The sequence below is a fragment of the Ceratotherium simum genome, chromosome 3, assembly GCF_057802395.1.
Source record: "Ceratotherium simum simum isolate JZ-2026a chromosome 3, ASM5780239v1, whole genome shotgun sequence".
Classification (NCBI taxonomy): domain Eukaryota; kingdom Metazoa; phylum Chordata; class Mammalia; order Perissodactyla; family Rhinocerotidae; genus Ceratotherium; species Ceratotherium simum.
Genome location: NC_141902.1, coordinates 62686801 through 62699598, shown reverse-complemented (window position 1 = coordinate 62699598; position 12798 = coordinate 62686801). Strand labels below are relative to the sequence as shown.

General features: G+C 43.0%; 1 protein-coding gene across 3 annotated transcripts in view; it reads right to left on the bottom strand.

Moving 5' to 3' along the window:
• Positions 1–12798, bottom strand: part of PAQR5 (progestin and adipoQ receptor family member 5) — a 79828-nt gene that overhangs the window by 38050 nt on the left and 28980 nt on the right. For all 3 annotated transcript variants that reach the window (XM_087428612.1, XM_004421751.3, XM_087428613.1), the window contains exon 2: positions 7562–7726. In XM_087428612.1, the coding sequence (XP_087284738.1) occupies positions 7562–7612 (51 nt within the window). In that variant the 5' untranslated portion in view covers positions 7613–7726. The remainder of the gene's footprint in view (positions 1–7561; positions 7727–12798) is intronic.

Genomic DNA, 12798 nt, shown 5'->3' with positions numbered 1-12798 from the left:
CTTGTTTTTTCAAACTGACGAGTTTAATCAAGAAGAAAAGAGAGAAAAACAAAAAACGATCATGTCAATAGACACAGAAAAAGCATTTCACAAGATCCAATACTCTTTCATTATAAGAAAACACTCAACAAAATAGGAATAGAACTTCTTCAACCCAGGAAAGGCCATCTCGGAGAAACCCATAGCTAACATACTTAATGGTGGAAAATGGAAAGCTTTCCCTCTAAGATCAGGAAGAAGACAAGGATGTCTGCTCGCACCCCTTTATTCAATATCGTAGTGGAGGTTCTAGCTAGGTCAATGGGACAGGGAGAAGAAATAAAAGGCATCTAGATTGGAAAGGGAGAAGCAAAACTCTCTCTATTTGCAGATGACATGACCTTACATATGGGAAATCCTAAAGGATGCACTAAAAAACTATTAGAACTAATAAATGAGTTCAGCAAGGTTGCGAGATATAAGATCAATATACAAAACTCAGTTTTATTTCTATATACTAGCAATGAACAATCTGAAAATGAATTTAAGGGAACGATTCCATTTACAACGGCATAGAACACAATAAAATACTTAGGAATAAATTTAACAAGTTTTTTTTAACAGTGCAAGACCTGTTCACTGAAAACTATAAAATATCACTGAAAAAAATTAAAGACCTAAATGAATGCAAAGATAACCCATGTTCATGGATCAAAAAACTTAATATTGTTAGGATGGTAATGTCCTCCAAATTGAGCAACAGATTCAATGTAATCTCTATCAAAATCCCAGCTGCCTTTTTTTGCAGAAATTGACAAGCTGATCCTTAAATTCGTATAGAAATGCAAGGGACCCTGAACAACCAAAATCTTGAAAAAGAAGAACAAAGTTGAAAGACTCACATTTCCCAAACTTATTACAAATCTACTGTAATCAAGACAGTGTGGTACTGGCATAAGAATAGACAGATCAATGGAATAGAATTTAGAGTCTGGAAATAAACACCTTTACAGTCAATTGATATTCAATAAAGATGTAAGACAATTTAATGAAGAAAGAATAGTCTTTCCAACAAACGGTGCTGGAACTACTTGATACCCACATATAAAAAAATAAATAAAGTTGGGCTCCTATCTCATACCACATGCAATAATTAACTCAAAAATGGATCAAAGACTGGGGCTGGCCCCATGGCGTAGTGGTTGGGTTTGGCATGCTCCGCTTCATCAGCCTAGGTTTGGATCCCAGGCGCAGACCTGCACCACTCATCGGCCATGCTGTGGTGGCAACCCACATGCAAAGTGGAGAAGGACTGGCACAGATGTTAGCTCGGGGCTAGTCTTCCTCAAGCAAAAAAAGAGTAAGATTGGCAATGGATGTTAGCTCAGGGCGAATATTCCTCAGCCAAAAAAAAAAAAATCAAAGACCTAAATATAAGAGATAAAAGTCTTAGAAGAAAATATAGGAGTAAATCTTCATGACCTTGGATTAGCCAAAGGTTTCTCAGATATGACACCAAAAGCACAAACAACAAAAGAAAAAAATAGATAATATCAAAATTTAAAACTTTTATGCTTCAGAGGGTAGCATTAATTAAGTGAAAAGAGAATGTAGAGAATGGGAGAAAATATTTGCAAATCATATATCTGATAAGGGACTTGTATCCAGAATATATAAAGAACTCTTACAACTCAATGACAAAAAGGCAAACGACCCAATTTAAAAATGGGCAAAAGACTTGAATAGACATTTCTCCAAAGAAGATATACAAATGGCCAATAAGTACATTAAAAGATACTCAACATCACTAATCATAAGGGAAATGCAAATCAAAACTACAATGAGATACCACCTCACACACATTAGGATGGCTACTATCAAAAAAAAATAGAAAACAACAAATGTTGGTGAGGATGTAGAGAAATAGGAATCCTTGTGAACTGTTGGTGGGAATGTAAAATGGTACATTCATTGCAGAAAACAGTCTGGTGGTTCCTCAAAAAATTAAAAATAGAATTACCAAATGATCCAGCAATTCCAGGTATATACACAAAAGAACTGAAAGCAGGGTCTCAAAGAGATATCTGTACACTTAGGTTCATGGCAGCATTATTCGCAATGGCTAAAACATAGAAGCAACCCACTGTCCATCGATGGAGAAATGGATAAGCAAAATGTATATACATACAATGGAATATTATTTGCACTTAAAAAAGAAGGAAATTCTGGCATATGCTACAACATGGATGAACCTTGAGGACATTATACTAAGTGAAATAAATAAGCCAGTCACAAAAAGACAAATACTATATGATTCCACTTATATGAGGTATTAGAGTAGTCAAAATCAAAGACAGAAAATATAATGGTGGTTGTCAGAGGATGGGGAGAGGGGAAAATGGAGAGTTATTGTTTAATGGGTATAGAGTTTCAGTTTTACAAGATAAAAAGAATTATGGAGATAGATGGTGGTGATGCTTGCACAACAATGTGAATATATTTAATACCACTGAACTGTGCACTTAAAAATGATTAAGATGGTAAATTTTATAAGTATATTTTATCACAATAAAAAGTTAAGCATAGAGTTACCACATGACCCAACAATTCCACTGCTACTTGTGTACCTAAGAGAACTGAAACCATGTCCACACAAAAACTTGTCCACAAATGTTCATAGCAGCATTATTTATAACAGCCAAAAAAGGGGAAACAACATGTCCATCAACTGATGAATGAACAAACTGTGGTACATCCACACAATGGAATATTATTCAGCCATAAAAATGAATGAAGTACTAAGACTACAGCAGAGATGAACCTTGAAAACATTATGCTAAGTGAAAGACATGCACAAAAGGCCACCTGACGTATGATCCCATTTATATAAAATATCCAGAATAGGCAAATCCACAGAGACAGAAAGAAAATTAGTGGTTGCCATAGGCCTGGGAGTGGGGGGAGTGGGAAATGACTGCTAATTGGTACAGAGTTTCTTCCCAAGGTGACGAAAGTGTTCTAAAATTGGTTGTGATGGTTTTGTGCAAGATATTTTGTGTCAACATACTAAAGTATGCTGAACTACATACATTTAAAGCGTGAATTTTATGGTATGTGAATTATATCTCAACAAAGCTATTATAAAAAAATCTTTCCACAAAGAAAATTCAGCTGTAGAATTGAGCTGGACCCTGCACAACTCCACAGGTTGCCATTCAAGTAGACTGAAAGGTAAACGGTGCTCCCTGGGAGCAGAGAACACAGTGGCCCTGCTCAGACAATTTCACGGGTGAATTCTACCCACCGCTCAGGAACGTATAATTCTAATACGATGCAAATTTTTCCACAGAATAAGTAGGCAACACTCTCCAATCTGTTTGTGGTTAGTATAACTTTAATCTCAAATCCAGGCAAGGGCAGTATAAGAAAGAAAAATTACAGGCCAACTCTAAGAAGTAAAAATTATAGGCCAACTCCTTAAACAGATTTAAGGATCCTAAACAAAATATTAGCTAACTGATTCCAGCAATAGATTAAAAAGACATCACAACATGACCAAGTTGTATTTGAATGCAAAGTTGGTTTAATATTAGTAAATAATCAATGTAATTTACATTAATAACTTAAATGAATCATATATGACAATCTCAAAAGATATATTGATAGAAAAGATGAAAGATATTGACAGAAAGAAAAAAGGTTCTATAAAATTCATCCTAATTAAACGGAAAAAATCCTAGGAAACTAGAGACAGAAAGGAATATCCTTAGCCTGATAAAGGTTATTTACACACACCCCTAAACACACAGAGAGCTAACATTATATTACATGATGAAATGTTGAAAGCATCCCTTTTGATTAAAATCAAGAACAATACAAAGATGCCTGCAATCAGGATTCCTATTTTTTGTTTTGTTTTGTTTTTTTTGGTGAGGAAGATCAGCCCTGAGCTAACATCCATGCCAATCCTCCTCTTTTTGCTGAGGAAGACCGGCTCTGAGCTAACATCCGTGCCCATCTTCCTCTACTTTATATGGGATGCTGCCACAGCATGGCCTGACAAGCGGTGTGAGCCGGGGATCCGAACTCGGGCCGCCAGCAGCGTAGCGCGCACTTAAACCACTACGCCATGGAGCCAGCCCCTCCTATTGTATTTTAATAAGCTCCCAGGTGATTCTGATGGTGGTGATCCAAGCACCCACTCTGAGAAACCTGAGGCTGGAGAAACCATTTGCCCATTGAGACGGCTCCTTGTTCCCGGGTGCCCAAGCCCACAAACCCAGCACCACTCCCAGCCATTTCTCAGGCTGTGCTTCCTTTCTTTCATTATAATCCCACTGTTCTATTTCATTTTTCCTAGATCTTTGCAATAGCCCTGTGAGACTGACCTAACAGATATTATCTCCATTTTACAGATAGGGAAACTGAGGCTTAGAGAGGCTACGAGTCTTGCCCAAATTCCACAGTAAGTGGCAGAGCTGCAGTGCAAGGCTGGGGATTGCCTTGCTTTTCCTGTCTACGCAGCACCTCAGGAAATCCTGGCCCCTAAACTAAGGCATCCAGGACAATGTGATGTGTTTACCTGTAGCCTGTGGGCCAAGGCTGCAGTTAATGATTCTCAATTTGACACAAAATGCCCTCGTTTCCTGGCAGTGTCATGCGATGTTCCCATAAACTTGCTGTCTAGACTTGTCTGTTTTGTCTCTAAATCAGATCTGTGTAGCAATCAACACCTAGACATTTATTCCATTTCTTGAGCTGTTTGTTTAAATCCTACTCCCTAATGTACCCAGGCCTGTTTTTAGGCACAAGGGAGACTCGAAATTATGAGGCATATACCCAAGTCCCACCTTCTAAGGGAAGGGAGAAACTGACCTTTCCGGTAAGCAATCTATCAGCCAGGAATGTGCCAGAATTATAACCCTGACAATGCCGAGAGGTGGGTGAGGTTCAGAGAGGGTAGGGAAGTGGCCCAAGCCACACAGCTGGTTGATATCCAAAAGGAGAGGCAGCCATACAGGTTCCAACCAACAGCTGAAGGGGCTCAGGGAAGGGAGACGGCACCTGCAGCTCCGTGAAGAAGGAAGTCAGAAAGGGGAGTGGGGGGTAGGGGGAAGGAAAGCCTTCCTCAAATGGAGATCAAGAGACGTGAATGTCCAATCTGGGGCTAGAGAAGAGGGTCCATGGATGGGAAATAGTGGAGCAGGTGGGTAGGGGTCAGGCGTGGGAATACCAGGCTAGGGAGCAGGGGTCTGAGTCGGTGGGAGGGGACACACTCTACCCCCCGAAGTGCCCTGGAGGGCATAGGAGAGTTGATAATAATGACAGCCAACATTATTGACTGTTCATCGTGTGCCAGGTACTTAACATGGGTTATCTCATTTAATCCTCACCACAACCCTAGGAAGCAGATACTATCATCATCCCATCTTACAGATGCAGAAACTGAAGCAGAGAGATTAAGTATCTTGCCCAAGGTTACTCTGCAGACTGAGTATTGGAACCCACAGAGCCCAGCAAAAGTGCGCTTAACATTTGTGTGAAGTCTCCTATTTTAAATATGCATGCAAGTTATGCATTTTATCCTGAATATACTTGCATCTGTTTTAATATCAAAAAATACCTTTCCCCCTTCCCCACCAAATCCTCAAATAAAACCACCCTCCAGGCAGGCAAGGCCATTCTGTTTTCTCTGTGGCTGCATGAATTTTGGGCCTGATGCTGGGAAGCCCAGTAGTGGATGTGGGAACCCACGGAAGAGTCTGAAGAAACAGCGGATGTGAGGTGTGAGGTTAGTTCTCTGCCTCTGACTGGTGCCATTTTACTAACAAGGATACTGTCATCTCCATCATTTATGGAAAATTGGACAGAGAAGACATGTTCATCTTTAGCCCTCAGGGGTTGTCTGGTCCTCATCTTCAGAATCCCCTTACATTCAGAATCCCAGCAGGCTACCCAAAGTAGAGGCCATTGAGACCACTCTCTCCCCTTGGCTTCTTTCCCAGGCACGTACTCCAAACCCAACCTTGGCCCAAACACCCGGGGAGACATCCAAGCGGACACCCATGATCCCAACCCCAAGAGTCCCCACACCTGCCCCACGGTTTCCCATCTCCAGGCCTCTGCTCACACTGTCCCTCCACCTGGAATGCTCTCCCCACCTCCTAAATTCTACCCTCCCTCAAAACCCGACTTAAAGATTGCTCCCTTCATGGAGCCTTTCCTGATCCCTTCCTTCCCACGATGGAAGTGACCAAGCCCTCCTCTGCACCTATCTGTCCCTCTTAGCACACACCCTAACCCACTTATCAACAGAAGTGCTCACGTTTTTAAATCTTCCTGACCAATGTCTGAGCCCCTTAAGGGCAGGATTTCATGTGATTATTCTCTGAGTCCTGCACAGAGTAACACCTTGCACATAATAGTCAATAAAAATTTCATAAGTGAGTGAATCAAAGGACCACTCTGCATTACCAGCAATCACAGCCGCTAGTGCTCTGCAGGTAGAATCACTGGTGAAACGCACCAGGAAGAGACGTTTGTGGCCCTGTGAGAAGAGAGGCAGGCGCTCTGCCCAACAGCATCATGGGAACCAGCCTCAGTTTTAACGTCTGTTACCTACCGCATGCCTCATCTCTTCGCACCAAACAGCTCTGCATCGTTTCTGATTTCCCCCCAACGCCATCTTGCTGGAATCACCTAGCTTTACCGGCTTTTAGAGAGAGGGTCTGTCAGTCTGTCTCCTCCTATGCTTCCATTCGTGATGCTGAGGTCGTTAGGATTTATTTTTCTGGGGAAAGTCCTAAGTGCTTGGCAATCAGCTGAGCAGGAACGAGCCCTCCCCTTCCTCTGTGACATCCTCCAGATGAAACTTTCCACCATGAAGTAACACTTTTTCTTCTTCAGTAGAAAAGGAAGGAAATTTGACAATGAAATGAGGGTGTAATGAAACAATGTTTTCTTTGCAAGGGAAGGAGGCGGTGGTTTGCCATACCTCACAAGCAGAATGGCCTCACCTAAGGCTTATTAAAAATGCAGATTATCAATGAGTACCAGGTGTTTTGGGATGGCTGCAAGTGAGTTCCCACACCCAGGAGTCCATTAAGAGGCAGGGCGAGGGCAGTCAACAACCCTCATCGCCTCAACCTACGGCTGGCCCGGGCCTCCTGCAAGTGACGAGGGAGACAGCAAAGCTGCCCCTGAGGTGACTTTGCCCCGGCCAACCTTCAAGCATGCACGGGAGGGTCCTAAAAAATCTTCTACCCAGCCAGGTGCTTCTACACAACAGGTTTCACCTTTTCAGCTTGAATCTGTCATCTCATCAATGACTGTGCTTCTGGATAAAATGCAGGTGTCACAGGGATAGGTTACAACTTAAACAGTTTCGGGGTCACTTCTGTCTCCAGGGTCGGTGCAGGTGGGGGAAACAAGAGGCTGTCTGTCATTCCCCAAGTGAGTCTGGGAGGGCCCCCTTGAAGAGAACGGGCCTGCACAGAGCAGACAGGTTGAGGACAAGGCAGTCACCCTGCTCAGAGCTGTAGTCACGGCCTGGACCTCAATCACTGGAGGGAAGAGCACATACCTGGGGCACCTGGTCTATGCTGAACAGCCTGGGGAGCTTCAGGCTCAGCATCCTGAAGCTGGGTTGGGAAGGTCAGCGGGTGACAGCCGCTCCCTGTCACCAGGCCTCCCTCAAAGTTCTGACATCGCCTGGGTGCCTCTGGCCAGCCGGTGCCAGGCTTCTTTCCTGAAAGAGGACAGAGTGAAGAAATCCAGTCAGTCTAAGCCTAACTCCAGCTGGATCAAGACTGTCAGGTTATTCAACTGTGGAACACACGCTTGCTTGTGACGGCAAAATAATCAAGCGTCCTTAACAACAGCAGCAAAACTATCAGACTGCCAAGTCATTTACTCCAAGAGTGCTGGAGGGAGGTAATTAAATCATAATATGGGCAATGGTAAAATTGTAGAGCGGGAAAGGGCCGTACAGGTCACCCAGTCCCCTCATGTTGCAGGTGAGGGTCAGAGAGGTGGAGTAACTTGCATAAGGCCGCACAGCCAGGGGAAAGCTGGAGCTGCTCACTCTCCACAGCACCATGTGCTGCCCCTGGGCAGACGGTGTGATCCCAAGTCTGTGTCCACCTGGTGGGCAGAAGGGGACCGAGAGCTGTGCTCTCACCCAAAGAGATGCAGCTTTTCCAGAAGGCTGACCAGAGCGTGGCTGCCCTGAGACACACACCAGAACCAGACGAGGCAAATCGGAAGCACTTGCTGGAGACAGAGCAACTCGGAGTAACAAGGTTGGTTAAATGCAGGATTAAGACTGCTTAACAGCTGTGAGGAATGTGAACTAGAGAAACCTAAAGCCCTCAGGCCAGGCCCAAGACACAGAAAACTACAAGCTGGGTTCAGCAAAGAAAGAAAGAGCTAGACATTTACCAGAGTCAACACCTGCTCTACCCCCATGATCACTGGGCCAAAACCTGCTGCCTCCTTACAGCCCCCCTAGAAGGGATCTGTCCCTGCCTCTGAAGGCCCCAAGACCTTCCCTGTCCCTCTTCTGTGGCACTAACCACATCTGCCTGCACTTGAAGCCACCTGCCTAGGGCTCGTCCCCCCGCAGGATGGCTGGAAACTCGTGGTGTGTGCCTGGCTCATCCTGGGCCTTCAGCAAATGTGTATTTGATGAAGCATCGCTGTTTGCCGTCTGAACTTAGTGTTTTTGTTTTTGTGGTTTGTTTACACTTTTGCTTATTATAGTTATGTTCTATGTTATTATCTGGAACTATGTAGCAAAATACAATGTCTTTATGTTTCATTGTCATAATTATGCTTCCTTCTTGAAAACACTGATGTTAAGTATTATTCACAATAGTCAAAAGGTGAAAACAACCCAGTATCCATCAGTATATGAACGGATAAACAAAATAACAAACAAAATGTGGTCTACGCATACAATGGAATATTGTTCAGCCTTAAAAATGAATGGAGTTTGGACACATGCTACAATGTGGATGAACCTTGAAAATATTAGGCTAAGTGAAATAAGCCAGTCACAAAAGGACAAATGCTGTACGACTCCACTTTATATGAGATACCTAGAACAGGCAAATTCACAGAGACAGAAAACAGAATACCAGGGCCCGGGGGAGGGAGGAATGGGAATTAGTGTTTAATGGGTACAGAGTTTCTGTCTGGGACGATGAAAAGTTCTGGAAATCAACAGTGATGATGGTTATATTATTGTGAATGCAATGTCACTGAAGTGTACATTTAAAAATGGTTAAAATGGTAAGCCAGCCCTGATGGCCTGATGGAGTTCCGTGCTCTCCACTTCAGTGGCCCGGGTTCGGTTCCTGGGTGCAGAACCACACCACCTGTCTGTTAATAGCCATGCTGTGGTGGCGGCTCACATAGAAGAAGCAGAAGGACGTACACCTAGAATATACAACTATGTACTGGGGCTTTGGGGGAAAAAAAAGAGAGAGGAAGATTGGTAATAGATGTTAGCTCACAGCAACTCTTTCCCAGCAAAAAAAAAAATGGTTAAAATGGTAAATTTTATGCTGTGCATATTTTACCACAATAAAAGTTGTATTATTTCGGGGCTAGCCCAGTGGCGCAAGCAGTTAAGTGCGCACGCTCCGCTGCGGCGGCCCGGGGTTCACTGGTTTGGATCCCGGGTGCGCACTGACACACAGCTTGTCAGGCCATGCTGTGGCGGCGTCCCATATAAAGTGGAGGAAGATGGGCATGGATGTTAGCCTAGGGCCAGTCTTCCTCAGCAAAAAGAGGAGGATTGGCAGATATTAGCTCAGGGCCAATCTTCCTCACACACATACAAAAAAAAGTTGTCATATTGCCAAATTACAGACTAATAAAGAAAATAATTTTTTTAAGCACATGTACATTTTACCCAGTTCAAAAAATAAGTTAATACTTTGCAAATAGACAAACAACACTGAGGTAAGTGGACCATGGAGACCTTAGTTCTCTTGGTTTTCCAGGTCTAAATCACCCAGCCTCTTACATTCCCAGAAGCATCACGAATTCACCCAGGGGCAGGAGAAGAGGTGAAGGTCTGGTACCGGGAGAAACTGGCACACTGGCAGAGACCTCCAACAATAATGGGACCAGGCTGGTCTCCAGAGACCTGCCCACCTTGGTCCTCTGCTTCTCCCCGGAGTTGACTCAATGTCATGAGCAAGAGAAAGGAAAGAAATGGTCCCTGCTCTCACAGCACACACCATCCAGGTAGGATGACCAGACTAAACATACAAAAATAAGGGGTCATGAAAGTCGTATATGAATCATCCATTTCCTCATTCAGCCCCTGTTTACTGCATTTGTATCATGTGGCGAGTATGGGTAAGGGCTAAATGTTTAGTTGATTATTATAAATGTATAATCATTCTCTGTGGTCTGCTGCAGCGTGAAGGAGAAGGTGAGAATTGAACAGAAAAACCGCATAGGTTTGTGGCACACAGAATAGTGGGAAATAAGCATCCTCCATCCATTCCATTCCTTAGTTGTACAGGAAAAAAAGGTGAATAAGACAGTCCTCTGTCTCCAAGAAATGTATAAAGAAAGAGATGAGAGAGATATACCCCCAACTAGCCAGCACAAGTCACCTTGAGCAGGAGGGAGCTCGCGCCCTCTGCACCAAGCCTGCACTGGTCACTTTGCCCACCTGGCTCATCGCATTCCTCCTCACCATAGCCAGCTCAGGAAGCCAGATAGAGCGGGTAAGGGCCTGGGTGCTGGATTCAGGCCAGTTGGATTCAAAGACTGATTTGCCATTTCCTATGCAACCCTGAGCAAGGAACTTAACTCCCGTGCCTCAGTTTCCCCATCTGTAAAACGGAAATAATGGTAGTACTTTCTTCATAGGGTTGTTGTTACATTTAAAAGAGAGAACCCATGTAAAGGACCTGCCATAAAGGAAGGGTCTAACAAACACTTGCTATTATTATTAATCTTCAGATAGAAAAATTAATTTTATATTTTACAGTCAGGAAAACTGAGGTGCTGAGAAGTTAGGGGGCTTGCCCAAGATCACACAAGTAGGAGGTGGTGGAGCTAGAATCTGATGTCTGGTTTCAGAAGTTTCCTTTCAAGAGAGAACTGACTTTGGTTAAACAGAATTAAGTCCTATCACAAAGCACCAGGACTTAATTTCTCTGCTACTGAGAGAAGACAGAAAATACAGAGTGTTTCCAAGGGCGTTTATAACCCAGATGCTCACCAGTGACCCTCTTTGCCAATTAATCAGGTTGAGACAAACTCTCAATAAAACCAAACTTGACCCTGCTATTTCAAAAGTGGGAGATTCTTGTGTCCTGTTTTCCTGCCATTCAAAAATAAGGACTCTCCCGTTAATACGTTGTTTTGCATCTAAAATGTAAACCTTTATGTTTGTCAAAATTGTGAAACATCCGTGGATGATCACGGGAAATCATAAAGCATGGATCATGATCCCTACGTTGTACCTATTGTTAATCATTCAGATATAATTGAACATAAAATCAACTCACAGGTCTTGTTAGCCTCTTTCCATCATAAGCCAAGCTTTTAATTTCACCAACATTATAAAAACTGGAGTGTAATTTCCAGTGTTTCAAACAGCAGCTTGGTTTCTTGTCTCTTTTTGCAAAGGTCTAGAAACAAGACTGAATGAAACAAAAAGGTTTCAGAGAGTTCCCAAATCAAAACACGATGTGGAGTTTTGCTAATATCTCAACAGTATATTAATGTTCACTTAAGATTTCACTTAAAAGAGGGTTCCACAGCTTCAAAATATGTTTTAAAACAGCTAAAAGGGTGAAATGGGCTGTAATACACTTGCAAGGACCTGCTGAGTTCTCCTGAAATTGCCCTAAAAAAAAAATAAAGCAAATCATAACAACAAAACCACCATTAGGAGGTTTCAGGCTAGTCCGCTCACATTTAAGACCAAGTGAAATTAATAAGGGGGGAAATTTCTGACTCCCTCATCCCTCTCAGGCTGGTGCTCTATCCATATTCCTGGAGGTCCCTTCCCAGTAAACTTGAGCCTACATGCTGCGTATCCCAGGCCTTGAAGAACATAGCCAGCAAATGTTATAACCTCCCGAATATGTTTACATCTAAGGTCGCTGAATATAAGCTGATGGGCTATTTTCCCAATGAGAGGGTCCAAAAAAGTGTATAACTTCTAGGGATGCAAATGAACTGGTACACAGTCTTTCTCTCTCTCTCTCTCTCTCTCTTTTTTTTTTTGTGAGGAAGATTAGCCCTGAGCTAACATCCATTGCCAATCCTCCTCTTTTTGCTGAGGAAGACTGGCCCTGGGCTAACATCTGTGCCCATCCTCCTCTACTTTATATGGGACGCCACCACAGCATGGCTTGACAAGCAGTGCGTCGGTCCACGCCCGGGATCCGAACCTGCGAACCTCCTGCCGCAGAAGCGGAGCACATGAACTTAACCACTACACCACCGAGCCGGCCCTCGCAGTCTCTTTATAACATTAATTTATTAATTTAGTTAAACATACATATTTAGAATCCCTACCATATCCAACATACTAATCTTAAAATATTGTTTTTCCACTCATATTTCATAGAAATAAGTGTATTCAAAATCTTCAGATGCATCTTTGACAGCAGTATCTTCACAACCACAGCCACTTTGGGGAGTCACCTAACACAGTTTAAGTGAAAAATATTCTCATTTCCATCTAAGTTATGTGAAAGCTGCACTTTTTGAAGCTGTGTTTAATGCTGTTGCTAAAAAATGTATCCCAAATGACGAGTATTCATCTGCTCTTATTACACTGTC